Source organism: Onychostruthus taczanowskii, unplaced genomic scaffold (assembly GCF_017590055.1).
Source record: "Onychostruthus taczanowskii isolate IOZ18803 unplaced genomic scaffold, ASM1759005v1 scaffold43, whole genome shotgun sequence".
Taxonomy (NCBI): Eukaryota; Metazoa; Chordata; class Aves; order Passeriformes; family Passeridae; genus Onychostruthus; species Onychostruthus taczanowskii.
In genome coordinates this window covers 1,708,053-1,728,757 of record NW_024501792.1, presented here as the reverse complement: position 1 = coordinate 1,728,757, position 20,705 = coordinate 1,708,053, and the positions used below count along the sequence as shown (strand labels likewise).

Here is a 20,705-nt window from a genome sequence, read left to right as displayed (position 1 = left end):
GAGCCCGGAGCCGGAGCCGCCGCCGCCGCCCCCCGAGCCCAGCATGGTGATGGCCGAGCCCCGGCGGCCCCCGGCGCTGCTGCCCCGCGGGCTCGGGCCCGTCCGCGTCGGCTTCTACGACATCGAGGGCACGCTGGGCAAGGGCAACTTCGCGGTGGTGAAGCTGGCGCGGCACCGCATCACCCGCAGCGAGGTGGGCACGGCGCGGGGGGCGCGGCGGGGCCGCGGGGGCTGCGCGGGGCCGGCGCCGCCGAGCGAGCTCCGAGCCGCTTTTGTCCCTTCCGGCACCTCCCGCGGGGACACGGACCGCGGGCTCCCGCTGCCGCGGGGGGGGTTCTCCCGCTTCGCATCCTCACGGGAAGGGCAGGACGCCTCCGAGGCCGCGGGGGGATGTCACCCGTGGGGTGCCACCCGTGGGGTGTCACTGCCCTACCCGGGATGCCAGCACGAAGATGGCATCCCCCGGGATGTCACCCCCGGGGTGGTGGCGTCGCTGGCGGGGTGGCACCCCCGGGGTGGCGGGATGGCACCCCAAGGATGCTCCGGCGCTGCTGGAGCGGCACTTTCTGCTCCCTGGGAAGGGTCAAAGCTTGTGCTGCGCCTGCCGTCGTGCCCCGGGTGTTTTGGGCTTTCCTGACCTGGGCAATGCTGGCTTACGGGGTTCGGCAGAGGAACTTGTGTGTCTGTGTGTGTGTGTGTGCCGAATTCTTCAGCGCCGCATCCTGCAAGTTCTCCAAATCCAACCATTTTTAGCCTCTTTGTTTAACCGCCCCCGTGTATTACCGGGTGATTATTGTTAATACCTGGTGCTTTACCTACAACAAGAATGATTGTCAGTCTGCCTGGGTAAAAATGGATGGGTTTTCATTTTAAAAAAAAAAAAAAAAAAAAAAAAAAAAAAAAAAAAAGAAGGAGGTATTTGATGAGAGTAATGGCTCTGGAGGATCAGCTTCCTCTTCTGCGTTGTTTTAGGTAGTTTTAGTTGCTACACCTAGAGGTGAGCTTTTTGTAAGGCTCCCTTCTGGTCGCTTTCATTGTTGGCTGAAGAAGAGGTTCCTGCGCTGCTCTGTACTTGACAAAAGTCATTAAAACATTAAAACACTGTCCCAAGCGCAGGTATTCATCACCGTGAGCTCGTGGGGGAAAAATCATCCCTTAAGGAACGGGAACATTCCTGAAATCCGGAGCTCAGCTGAGGACAGCAGAGCCCTGGTGCTGACAGGGCTGTGATTGATGAGCTCCGCACCGCAGGGCTTGAAAGGAGCTTCTCCTCTTGCCTCATTTCTCCAGTTCATCACAAACCCGGTTCTTTCTGAGCCCTTCTTGCTCCTGCTGAAGAGCCGAGCAGTGCCAGCGTTCCCTTCCCAAGTTTGGTGCCATGTGCCAGAATTGCAAACGCTCCTCTTGAAGATGCTCGCTTGTCCTTGCTCTTCAGCCCTCATTTCTTTGGCAGGCTTTGTGATGGAGATGAAAACTTTAATCCTCGTTTTTGTTGTCGTTTTGGAAAGCCCGTTTCTTTAGCGTTGTTGGAAATAACAAAGGTTACAGAAAGCACAGAGCTTAGAAAGCTCCCCGATTCCTGGGTGATTCTTTCATCTGTGTCCTAAGGAACTGCTCAATTCTCTTAGTCTTAAATTTTTTTTTAACCAGCTTTTCTGTCCAGTCTGCAGCCTTTTTATTTTCCGTGGGATTTTTACAGCAAATTTGCCTGTGCTGGAGGATTTTTTTTTTGTCAAGGTCTTTGATTTTTTGAGTCAGCTCTGACTTCTGCAGTGAGAGATGCAAGAGCGTTTTTCTGGAACTGAATTGCTGAGTTGGTTGCTGGAAGTATTTACACAATCTTTGAGGAAGGGGAACCCTGTTAAGATCACTTCTGGTGATGTCAGAGGAAATTAATTCCAGCCAAATACTCTTTGGAATAAGCACTTCCAGTTTGGAGCAGCTCACCTGATTGTTGGATCCCTGAGCACACACAGAGTGGAAATCCTGCTTGTTAATGACTCCAGCCCGAAGGGTTTGCATATTTCAAGCTTCTTCTAAACTCTTGCTTAAGTTCCAGTGGAAGAATATTCAGTTTTTAGGTGCTGGGAGGGCTGTGCTGGCCTGTGCTGCAGGAGGATGCTGTGATGCTGCTGAGATTTGCTCAAAAATCCTGTTTCAAAAGGATTCCCTGTCAAAGTTCATCCTGAATCTCCTGATTTGAACCCTTTAGATTCAGAACCTGTTTGTTGCTGGGATTTTCTAGCACTGCCACTTTGAAATTATGTCTTACATGTTTTTGACCTATAAAGTATTTGCTTTTTTTTTTAACACAACTCTGCCTAGCCAATAACCATCAAATTAAAAAAGATGGGCCCTTATTACCTTGTTATGGATTGTGCACAATCCATCCTGTCTATGGAAAGACTACAGATGAGAAGATAAAATTGTTGCCATAAATTGTAAGCAGAGGTGGAAATGAAATGAAAGCAGCCATGAAGCAGGAGAACAACACAGGGTGTGTGCAAACAGAATCAGAAATCGTAATTTGAATTAATGCAAGTCCTAAACAACCATACAGAAGTGTGAAAGTTGGAGAAAATGGGGGGATTAAGAAAGATACTAAGTGGTAAAAGTATCAGTAATAAATAAATAAATAAATTAAAGATAGAATAGGGGTGTTGGCTGACCCTTTTTACTGCCAGTCCACCCAGGGGGGAATTAATAAAGATATTAGACAATAAAGATATCAGGAATAAATAAATTAAATAAAGTTATGTGGGAATAGAGGTGCTGGCTGACCCTTTTTCTGCCAGTCCACCCGGGGGGGATTAATAAAGATATTAGGTGATAAAGATATGAGGAATAAATAAATTAATTAAAGATATTAGGAATTGGGGTGCTGGCTGACCCTTTTTACTGCCAGTCTATCCAGGGGGGGATTAATAAAGATATTAAGTGATAAAGATATCAGGAATAAATATATTAATTAAAGATATTAGGAATTGGGGTGCTGGCTGACCCTTTTTTCTGCCAGTCCACCCAGGGGTGGCTGGACCTGACCTTTGCTTGGCTTTTTTGGGTGTTTGGTGCCATTTGAGTGGAGGCCACGTGGCTTTTTCCTGCCACGCTATTAATAAAGATATTAAGTGATAAAGACATCAGGAATAAATAAATTAATTAAATATATTAGGAATAGAGGTGCTGGCTGACCCTTTTTTCTGCCAGTCCACCCAGGGGTGGCTGGACCTGACCTTTGCTTGGCTTTTTTGGGTGTTTGGTGCCATTTGAGTGGAGGCCACGTGGCTTTTTCCTGCCACGCTCCTTTCTTTATCCTGCTGCCCAGAAATCCTGTGATCCCAGGGCAGCTCCTGCTAATGAGGCGTGGAAATGAGCAGAGGTTTTCCTGGGGAGGAGGAGAGCAGGGAACGGGAATAATTGGGAAGTTGGAGAGGATGGAGATTTGCTTCCAGTGAAACGGGATGGGAATGGAAGAAGGAAAAGGTTTGGAATGGAGGGAACAGGGAAAAGGTTTGGAGTAGTGAAGATGCTGCTTGGAAAAAGCAGGGAATTTGGGAGCCCACCCCTAAAACTCTTAATTAACCCCCCCCAAGGATTAATCCAGAGGAACTCTGCTCGCTGCTCCCCAGGGGAAAATAAAACCTGGCTCTCCCTGTGGCTCCCAGGTGTGCTTTCACCTGGCTGCTCTTACAGGGAATTTGTCTTTTTCTCTGGAAAAAAGTATGAAAAATAAGCCTGCAGCCCCTGATTTGATCTGTGGCACCAGTTCTGGTGTGCTCAGGTGTTTGCAGGGTGAGTAACTCCAGCAGAGACAGCAGCTCCCTGTGCCACACAACAAAATGTGGAGTTTTTCCAGCCTGCAGGAAGTTGTGCTGGTTAATTTTAATGCATTTTATCTATTTTTAAAATGTCCTGGGTTAACAAATCTGAATTTCTGTAACCTGCAGGGACAAAGCTCTGTTCGAATGTGAGTTTGTAGCAGGAGGTTGTGTTGTGGTTTTGGGGTTTGTTTTGTTTGGGTGTTTGCTTTTTTGCCTTTGTTTTTCCTTTCTAGAATTAAATGAGTAAAACAAAAACAGTGAAAACTGACAGTTGGAGTAGCCGAGGAGCAGAAGAACTTTCATCTTTTCTTGACAAGCATTTCATCCTCACTGCTTGGCAGTTGCAATTCCCAGATGTCAGGGGAGGATTGAGCAAACTCCCATTCCCTGGGCCCTCAGTGGGAAAGGGAAGGAAATAAGTGCAGTTCCTGGGGTTTTTAAATGAGGAGAAACCATGAAAGCTGCAAAGATATCTTGGAATGTAACTCCTTCAGCAGCAAAATCTGGTGAGGGGGTGAGATCAGGGATTCCCTTTTGGTTTTCCTTGCCAGGTGAAGGATGTGCTGACATCATGTATTGAAATCTGGGGATTTTTTTGTTGTTGTTGTTGTTGTTTGTTTCGAGCTGCTGCCAGTAATTTTTGGCAGGCTGCATGTTTAGGAACAAAACACACTTTTCAGATAGGAAACTGCTCCGTGGCTTGAAGGAGCTTCTCCACCTCTAAGAATTACATCCCTTTTCCTGTCATCGAGACACAGCCGAGCTCAAAAAGGAGCTGCTGAATTCCCTGCTCCTCCTCACATCCTTGGGAAGACTTTGCTGGATTTTAAGTGCTTTCAAGTGGTTCTTCTGTAAAATCCCCCCTGGTCCTGGCAAGGTGAAGATGCAGAATGAGCTGAGGTGTTTAATCTGCATTTGAGTGCTGCTCTCCCATGGTATATCCATTTTATGGACAAATTTCAGGCACACTTGAAGTTGCACATTTCCCTGGGAGCTGGGCAAAGGAAAGAGATTTTTAAAGAAGGAAAATCAGAGTGAGCTGAAGTCAATAAAGAGTTAATTGTGAACTCAGGTGGGCGCATAATCAGTGTCAGCAGATAATGAGGTTCACCTCCTGTGGATTCCTGTCTCCTGTGCAGCAGCTCTCCCCTGTTCAACAGTTTGTGAAATTCTGTTATAATTGGAAGCATTAGTGGGGCTTACATTGTTTGCTCCTGTTTCAGCATTAATAAAGTGACATTCAGGGTGAATAAACACCTTTTATATTCAGCACTCTTTAGCATTTTTACCTTTGCATGTGCAGGGGCTGTATTTGCACTTTTCTTCTTGGTTTCAAATTTAAATATCTACTGTTGGAGCTTTTTGCTCCCCTCAGCATCTGGAGTTACCTTCCCTTTGCATTTATTGGCTGAAAGCAAGGTCAGCAGGGCCAGCATGTGTTTTGTGAACTAATTGAGATGTGTTCCCAAGGTCTGACTGATAAATTCATCTGCAGAGTTTTTCCTCTGAAGGGATGAGCTGCAGATCCCCTTTTACAACAGCATCTAAATTAATTAAACATGTCACAGCTGCAGCTGCATGGATCCCCTAGGTTTGGATTGTTCGTGTGGAGCCAACAGTTTTTCTCTTAAAATATCATTTTGTGAGACTCAGATTCATCAATTTGACTCCAGAAATGGGCACCATTAAGAAGATTTTGGTCACTGCAAATTGCTGATTTAAGAGCATCTGGAGCCTCCCTCACCTGTTCTGTGCCTTCCATTCCATTGAAAACCTGATTATTTTCATGGAAAACTTGCTTTTTCTCATAGAAATCCTGCTTTTACTCACTGAAATCTGTTTTTTTCTCATAGAAAATCTGCTTTTTCTCCCTGAAAACCTGCTTTTCCTCACATGAGAGCCCTGCAGCCCCTTGGAGGGACCCCAGACACTTGCAGTGCTGCCCTGCTGTATTTTTCAGCCTGGGATTTGTATTTCAGAACTCCCCAGAAAGCCTCCAGTTACCTGGGGCTGCATTTTTCCCTCTCTAATGAGGCTGAACTCACGAGGAGCACGCTGGGGGAGTTTTTAAAACCTCATTTTTGCTGTTGGTCTGCAGGTGGCAATAAAAATCATTGACAAATCTCAGCTGGATGCTGTGAATCTGGAGAAGATCTACAGGGAGGTGCAGATCATGAAGATGCTCGACCACCCACACATCATAAAACTCTACCAGGTAGGCTTAGAGGGAATTTTCCCCTTTTTTTCCCCCTTTTTCCCCTTTCCCCCCTTTTTTTCCCCTTTTCCCCCCTCTTCCCCCCCTTCTTTTCCCCTATTTCCTCTCTTAGTTCTGCTAAACAAAAATGAAGATCCCACTTAAGACCAGTTCATTTTTATGCAAAAGAAACTGGCCTTTAAAATATTTTTAAAAAGAAATGGTCTTTCATTTAATGGTGTATTTAAAAAATAAAAGTGGTCTTTAAAATGTTGGTGTGCCAGGTAGAGGTGGAGCTTAAGGAGTTAAATTTGCAACTGCCTTGATAATATCTCCCCTCAGTTCCCTTCTGAATGAGTGACAAAAACAGAACAAAAGTGGCAAAAGAGAGGTTGGGAATATTTAAATGAAGTCTGAAGATCAGGGTGATGCTTGGGTGGTGCTCACTCCTTCAGTGCCTGCTTAAAAATGCATTTGATAAATGAGTTTATTTTTAAAACAGCCTTCAAATGTCTCCCTGGTTTGCTTTTATTTGTGAGCAGTGTCTTGGGACTTTCAGGCCAGTTCATAAATAAAATGTAAAATGAAATTCACAAAGTTTCTGCCCGCAGACGAGTTCAGCTGATGCTGAAATGTCTCTCTAAGGTTGTTGAAATAAACCCAAAACACGCTGAAATTGTCCTGAACTCTGAAATGACTTTTTGAAGTGGAGGATTTTTCACTCTCAGTGAAACTCTTGATTGTTTCGTTTGCACACAGCAAAGGAAGGTTGTGAGGCAGAATTTCCCAGCTTTAGGAGAGAAGCATAAAAATAAGGATCCTTTTGGGTGCTTTTTGGCTTTTTTTGCTTTTCCCACGAGCCCTCATGTGGCTTCTGCATCCGCAGGTGATGGAGACCAAAAGCATGCTGTACCTCGTGACAGAATTCGCCAAAAATGGGGAGATTTTCGGTAAGCAGGAGAATATTTCCACGTTCAGTTTTCAGTGCACTCCTGGTCTCTGCGTGAATAAGAATCTTTTGGGTCAGTTCTTAGAGATTTCATATTTCTGTGCACCTGCAGAGTTGAAAACCTGTTAGTTTTAAATTCAATTTCCTCTGTTTCTGTTGGTTTCCACTGCCTCTTGTCCTTTTGCTGGGCTTTGTCTTGGGACAAAAATGCTGCTGCTTTGGCTGTGAATCTAAAATCACTTTTGGCTTCTGTTTTATTATAATAAAATTTAAAAGTTATATAAAATTATATATATATATACACATTATATGTATAATATAATATACATTACTTGTATGTATATACATTTAATATATACACACTTGAATATATACATTGGATATATTCCATGTGTATTATGTAATACATATATATTGTATATATTCAATATGTATAATATAATATAATATACATTTCATTATATAATACATGCATTATATGTATCATAATGCATATACAATAAATAAATTATTATAATAAATATAAATATATTATTAAATGATAATAAAATAAATAAATATAAAATATATAAATAATTTAATTCTGCTAAAATAATTTTATTAATAAAACTTTATTAAATGTTTAAATTTTATTTAATTTTTAATTTAATTTTTATTTAATTTTTTAATTTGATTTTTTATTATTGTACAATAGCAATATATATATTTAATATGCTTTTAAAATATAATAAATTTTGTTAAATATATTTTAAATATAATAAATTTTTTTAAAAACCCTGCTGCAGAAAGGTGTAACCAGAGGGTGACACCAGGCTGAGATGAATGTAGAAGATTTGGAGCTTCCCTGGCAGAGGTGCCTTTGTTCTTCCAGCCTCTCAGGATGCCCAGGGCTCAGCTGAGCTGTGCCACCCACCCTGGCTGTCCCCAGCAGTTCCCTGAGCTGTCCCAGCCGTTCCTGGGGTGTCCCCAGCCCATCCTGGCTGTCCCCAACAGCTCCCTGGGGTGTCCCTAGCAGTTCCCTGAGCTGTTCCACCCATCCTGGGTGTCCCCAGCAGCTCCCTGAGCTCTCCCAGCCCACCCTGGCTGTCCCACCCACCCTGGCTGTCCCCAGCTCATCCTGGGGTGTCCCCAGCGGTTCCTGGGCTCTCCCAGCCGTTCCTGGGGTGTCTCCAGCCCATCCTGGCTGTCCCACCCACCCTGCTGTCCCCAGCCGTTCCTGGGGTGTCTCCAGCCCATCCTGGCTGTCCCCAGCCCACCCTGGCTGTCGCACCCATCCTGGCTGTCCCCAGCGGTTCCTGGGCTGTCCTCAGCCATTCCTGGGCTGTCCCCAGCCCATCCTGGCTGTCCCACCCACCCTGCTGTCCCCAGCCGTTCCCGGGGTGGCTCCTGTGCCCGGGGCTGGCACCGTGCCCACCCCAATCCCTGTTTGCTCCCTGGTTAATGCACAACCCCCGGTGCTGCAGGGGCAGAGGGCTGAGCCCAGAACCCAGGGGCTGCTCTGGGCACACCGAAGGGAAAAGATTTAAAAGATTTGGGATCTCTCAGTGAGTCCTGGCAGGGCAGGGCCAGGACAGCAAAGGCCAGCCTGGCTTCTTGAACTTGTTTCTGCACCAACAAACGATGGATTAACAGCTCAGGGCTAATGGAGTTGGTGCCTTTGATGTCTGACTTCACCTTGATATCATATGATTTGTCAGTCACTCTGTGACTGAATGATATTTAGCTTGCAAATATTATGATCTCTCCTTACTGCCAGGCTTTTGTTTGTTCTTGTGCTTTGCCAAGTGGAGCCAGCTGAGTGTGTGCGAGGTGGGGTGCGAGCTCTGAGCTGAGTTTGCAGAGCTGCAGCTCCCACAGACCAGCCCTGACCACAGAGAAAAGCTGAAATGAAAATATTGCCAAAGTTACAAAGCCCCTAAATCATGTTTGAAGCAAAAATCCCATAAAATACAGGCTAACAAAGCTCCCCTAAATGATATTTGAAGCAAAAATCCCATAAAATACAGGCTAACAAAGCTCCCCTAAATGATGTTTGAATTAAAAATCCTATAAAATTCAGGGTAACAAAGCTCACTAAATGATATTTGAATTAACAGTCCCCTTAAACACAGGCTAACAGAGTACCCTCAATGCTACCTGAATTAAAAATCCTATAAAATACAGGTAACAAAGACTTCTGAATGATATCTGAATTAAAAATCCTATAAAACACAGGCTAACAAAGCCCCTGAATGATATTTGAATTAAAAATCCCATAAAACACAGGCTTACAAAACCCCTAAATGATACTTCAATTAACAGTCCCCTTAAACACAGGCTAACAGAGTACCCTCAATAATATCTGAATTAAAAATTCTATAAAACACAGGCTAACAGAGCCCCCTAAATGATATTTGAATTTAAAATCCTATAAAACACAGGCTAACACAGCCCCTTAAATGATATTGAACTAAAAATCCTATAAAACACAGGTAACAAAGACTTCTGAATGATATTTTAATTAAAAATCCCATAAAACACAGGCTTACAAAACCCCTAAATGATACTTCAATTAACAGTCCCCTTAAACACAGGCTAACAGAGTACCCTCAATAATATCTGAATTAAAAATTCTATAAAACACAGGCTAACACAGCCCCCTAAATGATATTTGAATTAAAAATCCTATAAAACACAGGCTTACAAAGCCCCTAAATTATATTTGAATTAAAAGTCCCCTATAATACTAACAGGCCCACCTAAAAAAAGTCCCCTAAAACAGGCTAACACAGCCCCCTAAATGATATTTGAATTAAAAATCCTATAAAACACAGGCTAACACAGCCCCCTAAATGATATTGAACTAAAAATCCTATAAAACACAGGTAACAAAGCCCCTAAATGATATCTGAATTAAAAATCCCATAAAACACAGGCTAACAAAGCCCCTAAATGATATCTGAATTAAAAATCCCATAAAACACAGGCTAACAAAGCCCCTGAATGATATTTGAATTAAAAATCCCATAAAACACAGGCTAACACAGCCCCCTAAATGATATTTGAATTAAAAATCCTATAAAACACAGGCTAACACAGCCCCCTAAATGATATTGAACTAAAAATCCTATAAAACACAGGTAACAAAGACTTCTGAATGATATTTGAATTAAAAATCCCATAAACCACAGGCTAACAAGGCCCCTAAATGATATTGAACTAAAATCCTATAAAACACAGGTAACAAAGCCCCTAAATGATATTTGAATTAAAAATCCCATAAAACACAGGCTAACAAAGCCCCTAAATGATATTTGAATTAAAAATCCCATAAAACACAGGCTAACAAAGCCCCTGAATGCTATTTGAATTAAAACCCCACAAACACAAGGAGAAATGCCATGGGCAGGGCAGGTTTGTGCTGGGCAAGGTGCTGCTGCTGGATCTGATGTTACTCGAGTGCTTTAGGAGATTAATTAATCCCAATAAAAGCTCCCTGCACTGGCTGCTCCTTGGCCGTGGGCTGCTCTGAGCCCACCCCAGCTGCTGATTCTCTGATTTTTGCTCCTCCAGGGCAGGGCTGGAATTGGCCCCTTGGTTTTGTTCCTGAGGGTAAACGGAGTTTTTGGTTTCAGGGCTGACATTGCTTTGCACTGTGTCGTCAAATATGAAAACAAAATGTTCTCTCTGCCCGTGACGCAGCGGAGAGGAGAGAGAGGTCAGGGTGGGCACCTTTGGGGTGCTGGTTTTATTCCCAGAAATTAAAAAAAAAATTCATTTATCCACCACACAGCCACTGCTGAGGCTTCAGAGGGGGAAGTGTGGTGTGAAACTCAGAGGAATTAAAGCTTGAAGTGTCCAGGATGGTGAAGCAAATTATTCCAAGTATTCCCCATGAATTGTGGTGTGAAAATACTGACTAGGATGGTGAAACAAATTATTCCAAGTATTCCCCATGAATTCTGGTGTGAAAATACTGACCAGGATGGTGAAACAAATTATTCCAAGTATTCCCCATGAATTCTGGTGTGAAAATACTGACCAGGATGGTGAAGCAAATTATTCCAAGTATTCCCCATGAATTCTGGTGTGAAAATACTGACTAGGATGGTGAAGCAAATTATTCCAAGTATTCCCCATGAATTGTGGTGTAGAAATATTGACCAGGTAGCTTTAGAAGAAGGAGCAGAGAGGAGTTTCCTCTTTTTTTTTCATTTTTTTAGAGGGTTGAATGGGAGAACAACAAGTTGGAAGCTGGTTTGAGTTGCCTTGTGCTAATTGTTTAGGAGAAATTAAATTTCAGTGTTGATGCTTGCTGCCCAGTCCATTTAAACCTGATTTATTATGATTTGAGTTCCCAGGTTGTGAAAATATTGACCAGGTAGCCATAAAAGAAGGAGCAGAGAAAAATTTCCTTTTTTTTTTTCCATTTTTTTGAAGGGTTGAGTGGGAAAGCAACAAACTGAAGACTGGTTTGAAGTTCCTTTGTGCTGATTATTGGGAAGAATCATTGAGTTTCAAGCTTGTTGCCTAAATCCATTTAAACCTGATTTGCTTGATTTCTGCTGCTTTTATTTCTCAGATTACCATGAGCTCTATTGTGAGAATATTGTAAAAATATTGCAAAAATACTGAGCAGGTAGCTATACAAGAAGGAACAGAGAAAAAAAATCCTTATTTTTTCCATTTTTTCAGAGTTGGCTGGGAGAACAACAAGCTGGAAGCTGATTTTTGAGTTCCTTGGTGTTAATTACTGGGGAGAAATCACTGAGTTTCATGATTGTTACTTGCTGTCCAGCCTGATTTAAACCTGATTTATTGGAGTTCTGCTGCTTTTATTTCCCAGTTATGAAAATATTGTGCAAATATTGACCAGGCAGCTATAAAAGAAGGACCAGAGAAAAAAACTTCCTTTTTTTTTTTGAGGGTTGGCTGGGAGATTAAGAGCCTGGAAACCGATTTGATTTTCCCTGTGCTAATTTTTTTGGGGAAAACCATTAAATATCAGCGTTGTTTCCTGCTGTCCAGGCTGATTTAAACCAGATTTGTTTGATTTGCGCTGGTTTTATTTCCCAGATTACCAAGAGTTCTGTTATGAAAATATTGTGCAAATATTGACCAGGCAGCTATAAAAGAAGGACCAGAGAAAAAAACTTTTTTGCATTTCTCGCGGCGTGTCAGCTGCAAGATTAAGAGCCTGGAAACCAATTTGATTTTCCCTGTGCTAATTTTTTTGGGAAAACCATTAAATATCAGCGTTGTTTCCTGCTGTCCAGGCTGATTTAAACCAGATTTGTTTGATTTGAGGTGTTTTATTTCCCAGATTACCTGGCCAGCCACGGGCGCCTGAGCGAGCCCGAGGCGCGGCGCAAGTTCTGGCAGATCCTGTCGGCAGTGGAATATTGCCACGGCAGGAAAATCGTGCACAGGGACCTCAAAGCTGAGAACCTCCTGCTGGACAACAACATGAACATCAAAATAGCAGGTATTCCACGTTGGTTTTGTGTATTTTTTTATTAAAAACCCCCTCTGGTGCTGCTTGAGATTCCGTCGTGGTTTTCCACGTGAATATTTTTCCATGGTGGGTGTCAAAGTCCATCCAAAATTCCAATATTAACTTCCAGAAAAAAATAAATTAGTCTTATACACATTTTTTTTTTCTTTAAAGCTGCCAGATATTCAGGTTAAAACAGAGTTAATCAAATAACTCCTTTCAACATTAAAAAAAAAAACCAAACTCAAAATGGAAGCTTATTGATTTTTTTTTCTCCTTTTTGCATGCATGATTTCACTTTAATTATAAATTTAGACACAGCAGATGTTGCTAGCAATAGAAATCATTTTCATTACAATTCCACGGATCCTTCCATGCTGACTTTAGCCCAGAGAGGCTGGAAATGGGTAAAATAGAGAATATCTTGATTTGGGGGACTGTTGAACTTCAGCCTTCAATAATAGGAGAGGAGGAAGGGAAGAGGAGTGAAGGAAGGAGAAGGAATTTCCCTTTCTCAGGCTGAGAAGGGTGAAATGATGGAACATTTCTGCTCATTCCTGGGTTATTTTACCTTTTCATTTCCCTGCTGGGAAATGGTGAAGTTTCTGGGATGGTGGGAGGGTTGTGGAGCGTTCCCCAGGTGGGTTCATCAGTGCTGCCATTTGTGGGGTGCTTTTCCTTTGCTCATTTCTCATTTCATACTTGAATCCACCTCCAGCAGCTCCTGGCAATCGGAGCTCCTGGAGGATCATGGCTGAGAGATAATTGATTCACCAGGCCAGTTTATACTGAATAAATCCTAAATACAGTCTGAGGGCTGCGCTTGCTCTGAGGAATTGAGCTGAAAAAAGGGAATTTCTATGCTGATGCTCACCTGTGCTTTTTTTCCTGCCTCCACTGGCACGTTTTTGCCCTCTGATCCCTCTGCACAGCCGTGTGCAGCTCAGCCTGGCAGAGTTTTCCAGAGCTCCTCAGGGGTCTCAGCTCCTGCACCCAGAGCTTTTCCTGCCCTGGATGTCCTGAGCGCTGCAGGGATGCAAATCCCCTGGGAGAAGCTCCCTGCAGAGCATCTCAGGAGAGCCATGAGCTGCTCTAGGAATTGCAGTGCTGGAGATCTGCAGGGGCTCCAGTGAAAGGGCTGGAGATGGGGTGAGGAGATTCCACCAGCTCTGCCCTGCCCCAGCCGCTCTCCTGCTCCACTTCTCCAGAGCACAAAGTTAATTACAGGTGGGCTGCATGCAAATGAGCCCATTAAGTGGCTCCTCCGTGGATCTCAGTCAGGCTTTATCAGGTTGGTAAGAGCTCCCCGTGTCCAGCCTGGCTGCTGGAGGAGCTGGAGGAAAGTTCAGGCTGCTGGAAACTTCGTCGTGATTTGTGCTGGGTATTTCACGATTCACGTCGTGATTTGTTGGGTTTTTCATGGCAGAGGAGAAGGATGACGAGCTGCACAGGGATTATCTGGGATTTTTGGAGTTATCTGGTGCTGTGCAGATCCCTGGGAACAGCCTCTTCCAGTTGTTCATGGCTCATTTATCAGGCTGGGGAGGGACAGAGGGCAGCCAGGATCCCAGCTCTGATAGCTGGGGCTTTCCTCTGGTGTCAGGTCATGTAGGAATTAAAAAAAAACAGCACAATAACTGATGAATTATTTTGATAAAGCTCTTCTTAGCTTCCAGTGGGCCTCTTGGTTTGTTCTGATGCTTGCAAGACTTTTATTGAAGCTTTTTGCTCCTCAGGAATACAACAGTGTTTAGTCAAGCACTGAAACATGCACAAAGTCACCTCTGTATTTCAGCCACCAGGAGGATAAACTAACATTCAAAAGTGTTCCAAAACCTGTGGGTTCATAAGATTCCACCTTTGATAACTGAGGCTGGACTGAAATCCAGATTTTGTTAATATTGCTCTAAGAGGACAGGGACAAGCAGAATTCAAAGGATGTTTTCTCCCTCACTAACTGGACAACAAACAGGATGAGTAAAGAACTTGAGGCGAGAGCTTTGATAGGTTTATTTTCTAAAAGATATGAGGTTGTTGGGAGCAAAACCCTTGTATTTTAGTGTAAGTAGCAAAACTGAAGGTACTAATGAGACAAAATGCCCATTGAGAAGGGGGAAGGTGAGGAATTCCCTGCCAGGTTTAACGTGGAATTTGCTTAGCACTAGCAAGGCAGTCCTGCCTGGTTCTCCCCAAGGTTAAGCAGCTTGGGTTCTTCCCAAGGTTAAGCACTGGTGATGTGTCCTTTGGATCTGCTGCTTTTTGAGGGCACCACCTGAGGCATCCCATCTCCCTGTGCTCTCTCTGAGCACCACCTTTGCTGTGCAGCTAGAAATCCAGCAGTGAAACCCAAACCCAGCTCGGAACGGGGACCCAGCTCCTGTTTTGCGTCCTTCCAGCCCCAGACCGAGGTGCCTGCAGGAAATTCTGCCACCCTGCAGCTTGCAGCAGCCCAGGTAGGCAGAGACTGTTATTTTGAAGGAAGCTGGAGCTGCTGCTGGACAGGGAAAAATGTGCATTGACGTCAGGAGAGGCTGCTCAGCCCCTGAAGTGGGTCAGGTTTGTTGCTGCCATACCTCGCCTTTATCAGCACCTCTGTGCCCATTATCTGCCAGGCTCACATTTCTCCTCCAACAAAAGCTCCCTGTGGCTCTCTGCAAGGCAGGCAGATTGAGTTCTGCGCTCCTCATTTCAGGATTAATTATAGCTCTGGAGCTCCTTCCTGGAGGGTTCTGGAGGTACAAGTGAGAGGCTCTGGATGCTCAGCAGAAGTTGCAGTGGCTCTGGCAGGGAGCTGCCGTTTCTCAGATTGCAGATGGGGCTGAAATCTCAGGCTGTTTCCATTTTTAACGGGAAAACAGATTCCACTGCCGTGATGGGCGCTCAAAAAAATGATACCTTCGAAATTCAGGATAATTCTGGAGGGGGTAATGAGATTGAGAAACCAAATACCACAACTGTGGAGAGCCAATATTTGCAGATTGCACAAACACGGAGTTTATTCAGCTGAACACAATGCTGCAAATGATGGACTTGTTTGGGGGTTTTTGTTGGTTTTTTTGGTTTTTTTTTTTTTAAAGTGCAGATTCAGGGAAATGTTAAGAAGATCACTCCATTATATAATCTCAGTCCTCTGGTAATGAGCCCAATTTCAGTCCTTTTAGAATTCTGTCCCTGGCATATGTTTGTTTTGGTTTGGTTTGGGTTTTGAGGGCTGGCACATTTTTTCCCTCAAATATCAGTGATGTTTCCTCTGGTATGAGATATTTTTGGGGTTAAAAATGACCACTTTGGATGCAGAACGGCTGTGACAGATCAGAAATACCAAAGAGGAACAAGGTGGAAGGGGGAGAATGAGAGACTGATGATTGTTCTGTGCTTAACTGAATCCTGGCCACTCCAAAAAGTGGGGCAACTCAACTGGCAGTGCAGTAATTAAAAATTGAGGAAGCCCCATGGAGCAAGCATCCAGCATCCTGACTAAATCCTGATTTTTTTTTTTCTTTGAAAGGGTTTTCATGGATGTTATCCATGCTGGAGTGCTTACAAATTGTTTCCCAGCCATTTGTGTGGGGAGAATAATGGAGACAAAAGGGGTGACCACAAGAAGTTGTGTACCCTAACAAATAATGCTGATCTCCCCCACCCAGGGAATTATTTTGTCCAACAAGAGAACAGAATTGGATTTTTTTTTGAAGCTAAGAGCCAGTTTCTGACATACAGAGCACTGGTTTTAATTCGTATGTGACATGAAAAAGCCCAGTGCCAGTCAGGAGGTGTCTGGCAGAGCTTTGTGTTGTCAATTCACATCTGAAGGATTCTGGTGTTCCACTGGTCATGAAAAGGGAAGAAATTGGAACTTTAGGAGTGCAGGGCTGAGACAGAGTGGGGAAATCGTGGTCCAGGTGTACAAGGCACCGCTCCAGGCACAGGGGCTGCTGAGGAATTCCCTCTGGCTGTGGCTGCTCCTTCTGGTGGCAGTCCCAGCCTCTCGCTCATGAGTGGTCTGATGAAGCTCTGTGCTGTCACAGGAGCATCAGAGCTGCTCTCCCACCCAGTTCAGCGCTGCAAGTGCTGCACTTCTGCTCAGAGAGGCCACGAGCACCTCCAGCATGTCCTTGCTCCTGAGGTGATCAGAAATAAAACCTTTATATATTACAAAATTCATCATCTGAAGTTAATACCTGAGGCTTGCCTTATATCGGTTCTGTTCCTTTTGCTGCTCAGATTTCTTCATGTTTCTTTTTGGTGATTTCTTCAAAGAGGTGACTTTAAATCCCAGTCTGGACAAGCAAAGAATTTCACTTTTTTTTTAGGATTTGAAATCCTCCCAAGCAGGTCATGCTTTCTTTAGCTGTGCTTACAAATAAATGTTCTTGTACTTGTGAATCTGATAGGAAGATTTATGAGGGTGGCACCCGAGGGAGAGCTGCAGCTCTGAGATAAAAACCTGATGTTTATCTGCACTACGAGGATGTTGAAAACCTGACAAATCCGAGATAAGTGAGGGGAGAAATCAGATTTAAATGACACCTACACGGAGTGGCAGAATGCTGCTGTGGAGAGCAGAAATGGCTCCGTGCCTCCCGAAGCATTGCCACCGTTGCCAAGCCAATTCTGTGGGAAGAAAAAGTCTTCTCAAAGGGAATAACGATTAAAAAAAATCAAAACAGCAGTCTGGCTGTGATAGGGAATAGGTGAAAAAGGGAAAAGGTGAAAAAAGGGAAAAGGTGAAAAAAGAGTGATGTGTTTGTGGGTCCCAGGATGAGGGAAGAGATGAATCTGACTCCATATTTCTTAGACGGCTGATATATTATATTAAATTATATTAATCTATATTATAATCTATATTATAATCTATATTATATTTTCTTTATCTTATATATTTTGTATATATTTTTATATTTTATATTATATATTATCTTATATTTTATATTTTATATTCTATTTTACATTAGATTTGATATTCTATTATATATTCTATTGGGCTCTGCTGTGCCACGCTGGGCTCTGCTGTGCCACTCTGGGCTCTGCTGGGGCACTCTGGGCTCTGCTGTGCCACGCTGGGCTCTGCTGGACCTGACCTTGGCAGCAGCCCTGGCAGCCAGCCTGGCGGAGCAGCCTTTGGTGGTGCCAGGTGCCAGGAGCTCACCCTGCAGGGATGGGGTGTGCTGACCCCTGGGGCACTCGGGGTTCCGCACGTACCAGGGATTTAGGGCACTGCAAGGGGTTCATTCCCAGCTCCAAAAACCAAAACTGTTCCCAAAATGCTTCGTTTTTGAGTGGTCTTGCAGGTGGGGTTCCATCAGAGGCTGCTGGAGCTGCTGCTGGGAGCAGCCCCCGCTCCTTTCCCCCAGAGCTCTGCTCTGCTGCTCCAAACCAGCTCCAGGGTGACTTTTTCTGATTTTTTTGTTACATCTCTCTCTGTTTCTCTGCTTCTGAGGGACCTCCCATGGTTTTCTGGCTCCTCTGAGCAGCACAGGCGACACAAACGGGGTGAATGGGGTGGCTCAGCAGAGCCTGTGATAACCACAGCGTTTATCAGCTCTGCTATCTGCTGGTCAGCATTCCAGCAGCCTGGGAGCATTCCGAGCTGCATCCACAGCCTGCTGTCACCCTGTGTGTCACCTCCAGGAGCATTCAGAGCTGGATCCACAGCCTGATGTCACCCTGTGTGTCACCTCCAGGAGCATTCAGAGCTGGATCCACAGCCTGTTGTCACCCTGTTTGTCACCTCCCAGCATCCCTGGGAGCATTCCAAGCTGCATCCACAGACAGAACCCTGTTTGTCACCTCCCAGCATCCCTGGGAGCATTCAGAGGTGCATCCACAGCCTGCTGTCACCCTGTTTGTCACCTCACAGCATCCTTGGGAGCATTCATCTGGATCCACAGACTAAACCCTGTTTGTCACCTCTCAGTGCTCTGTTTGTCACCTTACAGGAGCATGCAGAGCTGCACCAGCAGCCTGGTGTCACCCTGTTTGTCACCTCCAGGAACACTCAGAGCTGCACCAGCAGCCTGAGCCGTGCTTGTCACCTCCCAGAGTCCTGTTTGTCACTTTACAGGAGCATTCAGAGCTGGATCCACAGCCTGAGCCCTGTTTGTCACCTCCCAGCATCCCTGGCAGCACTCAGAGCTGCACCATCAGCCTGGTGTCACCCTGTTTGTCACCTCCAGGAGCATTCAGAGCTGCCTGAGCCCTGTTTGTCACCACTGTCCCAGCAGATGCCCAGCTCCAGGGGAGAGGCACCAGCCTCTGTCTCTGGGTTGCTTTTGCTTCTCACCCCTGAATTATAAAAATTCTGATTAATGTCAGACTGCAGCTGGTCCTGCACGAAGCCATAACATTTAAAAGAAGGTTTTATTTGTGGGCTGGTGGCTCTGAGGGCTGCAGACAGCCCCAGTAGCAGTTCCCTTCCCAGCTAAAGTCCCCGTGCTTTCCCTGCCTGTTGCTCTTGGCACAGCTCCTTCCTCCCAGCTCCAAAGCTTGTCAAAATTTGCTGTGTATTCAAGGCTAGGAAGCACCTCAGGAAAGCCCAGCAAATCTCAGATTATCTCTTGGCAAGTCAATAATCTCATTTATCTGCCGTGACTGTTGAATTTTAATGATGGCTGTACTCAAAACTCCTCCAGGTTGTGAAGGTTTTGGAGCATTTTAATAATTCCACAACACAAAAACAGCAACAGAGGACACCCAGCATCCCAACAGCACCGGTGGGAGTCCCCGCAAGGATTTGGGATGGAATCACAGTGGGGCATGCCTGTAATTACTCTAATTATTCTTTGTGCTGCAGTGCAAGCTTGGAGTGACTTCTCCCTTCATTTTTCCCCCCAGATTTTGGCTTTGGGAATTTCTACAAGAGCGGGGAGCCTCTGACAACGTGGTGTGGGAGCCCCCCCTACGCAGCCCCAGAGGTGTTTGAAGGCCAGCAGTACGAGGGACCCCAGCTGGACATTTGGGTACCATTATCCCGAATTTTGACTGCATTCCAGTCAGCTTTTGGGAAGCTGGAACGAATATTTCATTGTTGTGAAGTTGCAGATCTAGAATAATGGAATTTTCTTACCTACAGATCTAGAATATTTATTTTTCTGAAGCTGCAGATCTGGAATATTTGATTTTTCTAAAGCTGTAGATCTGGATTTTTTTATTGTTCTAAAGGTGCAGATCTAGAATATTCAATTTTTCTTACCTGCAGATCTGGAATATTTGATTGTTCTGAAGCTGCAGATCTGGAATATTTTAATTTTTTTTACCTGCAGTTGATTGTTCTGAAGCTGCAGATTTGGAATATTTGATTATTCTGAAGCTGCAGATCCAGAATCTTTGATTTTCCTGATTTTTAAATTAAATTAATCCAACTCGCCTTCACAAATAAAATCTTTGTGAAGCTGGTAATAAAATAAATTTTAAAATGTGCTTTTACATACATTTATCTGCCTGTGTGCTGGTTCTGTGTACATAAGCACCTAATAAATGCTGGTTTTAAAAGGCTCCAGCCTCCCTGGACCTTTGGGAATTGCTAAACACAGAGCAGACGTCAGGCAGGTGACACTCAGGGCACCAGAAGGGAATCCCTGAACTTTGGTAAATATTCCTTCCATAAAAAAGGTCCTAAATCATGAACAGGCTCTGCCTGCCCCCAGAGAAGGTGTTGCTATTTTAAATAAAATCACCTTCACCTCTGAGTTAAGGATTCTGTGAAGGTGCTCAGCTTGCAGCAATCCCCAGTTCAGTTTTTGACAGGGTTTTCTTTAAAAAAAAAAAATAAAAATCTATATTTAATTGTAAAATCTCAGCGTTTTCACAAAGTTTTGAGGTCAGCACCTGCTTTTTCCCCCTTGAGAGACCCAGCGCTGTGCCAGGCTGCTGTGGTTCTCTCACTGTTATTTTTTTGGCAAGAACATTCCCATGATTGCATCCTTCCAGGAATAAGCAATTGGAGCAGAGCTCCTGCCCATAATTTCCCCTTTTGCTCACTTTGAATAATCCCCTAAACTGACTGTTCACACAGGCTTGAAATGTAAAATATTGCACTTTTTCACTTTGAGTGGCTGCTGTCTGAGGGTTGCTTTTTTTGGGGGGGGCAAGGCTGAGATTAATATTAAATAAATAAATAAATAAATAATAGGAGTAAATAAGATAAATAATATAATAATATATAATAATGAACTATAAATGATACATAATAAATAACAGATTTATAAATATTATGCTAATATATAAATAATAATTAAACATAAATAATATATTAATAAATAATATGCT

The 20,705-nt window shown here is 44.1% G+C and overlaps 1 protein-coding gene across 1 annotated transcript in view; it reads left to right on the top strand.

Annotated features, from left to right (window-relative positions):
* Window positions 1-6: 6 nt before the first annotated feature.
* The window catches only part of SIK2 (salt inducible kinase 2), a 34,413-nt gene continuing 13,714 nt past the window's right edge, over window positions 7-20,705 (top strand). The window contains exons 1-5 of the mRNA XM_041413844.1: window positions 7-193; window positions 5,920-6,036; window positions 6,902-6,965; window positions 12,267-12,428; window positions 19,272-19,396. Of these exons, the coding sequence (XP_041269778.1) occupies window positions 44-193; window positions 5,920-6,036; window positions 6,902-6,965; window positions 12,267-12,428; window positions 19,272-19,396 (618 nt within the window). The 5' untranslated portion in view covers window positions 7-43. The remainder of the gene's footprint in view (window positions 194-5,919; window positions 6,037-6,901; window positions 6,966-12,266; window positions 12,429-19,271; window positions 19,397-20,705) is intronic.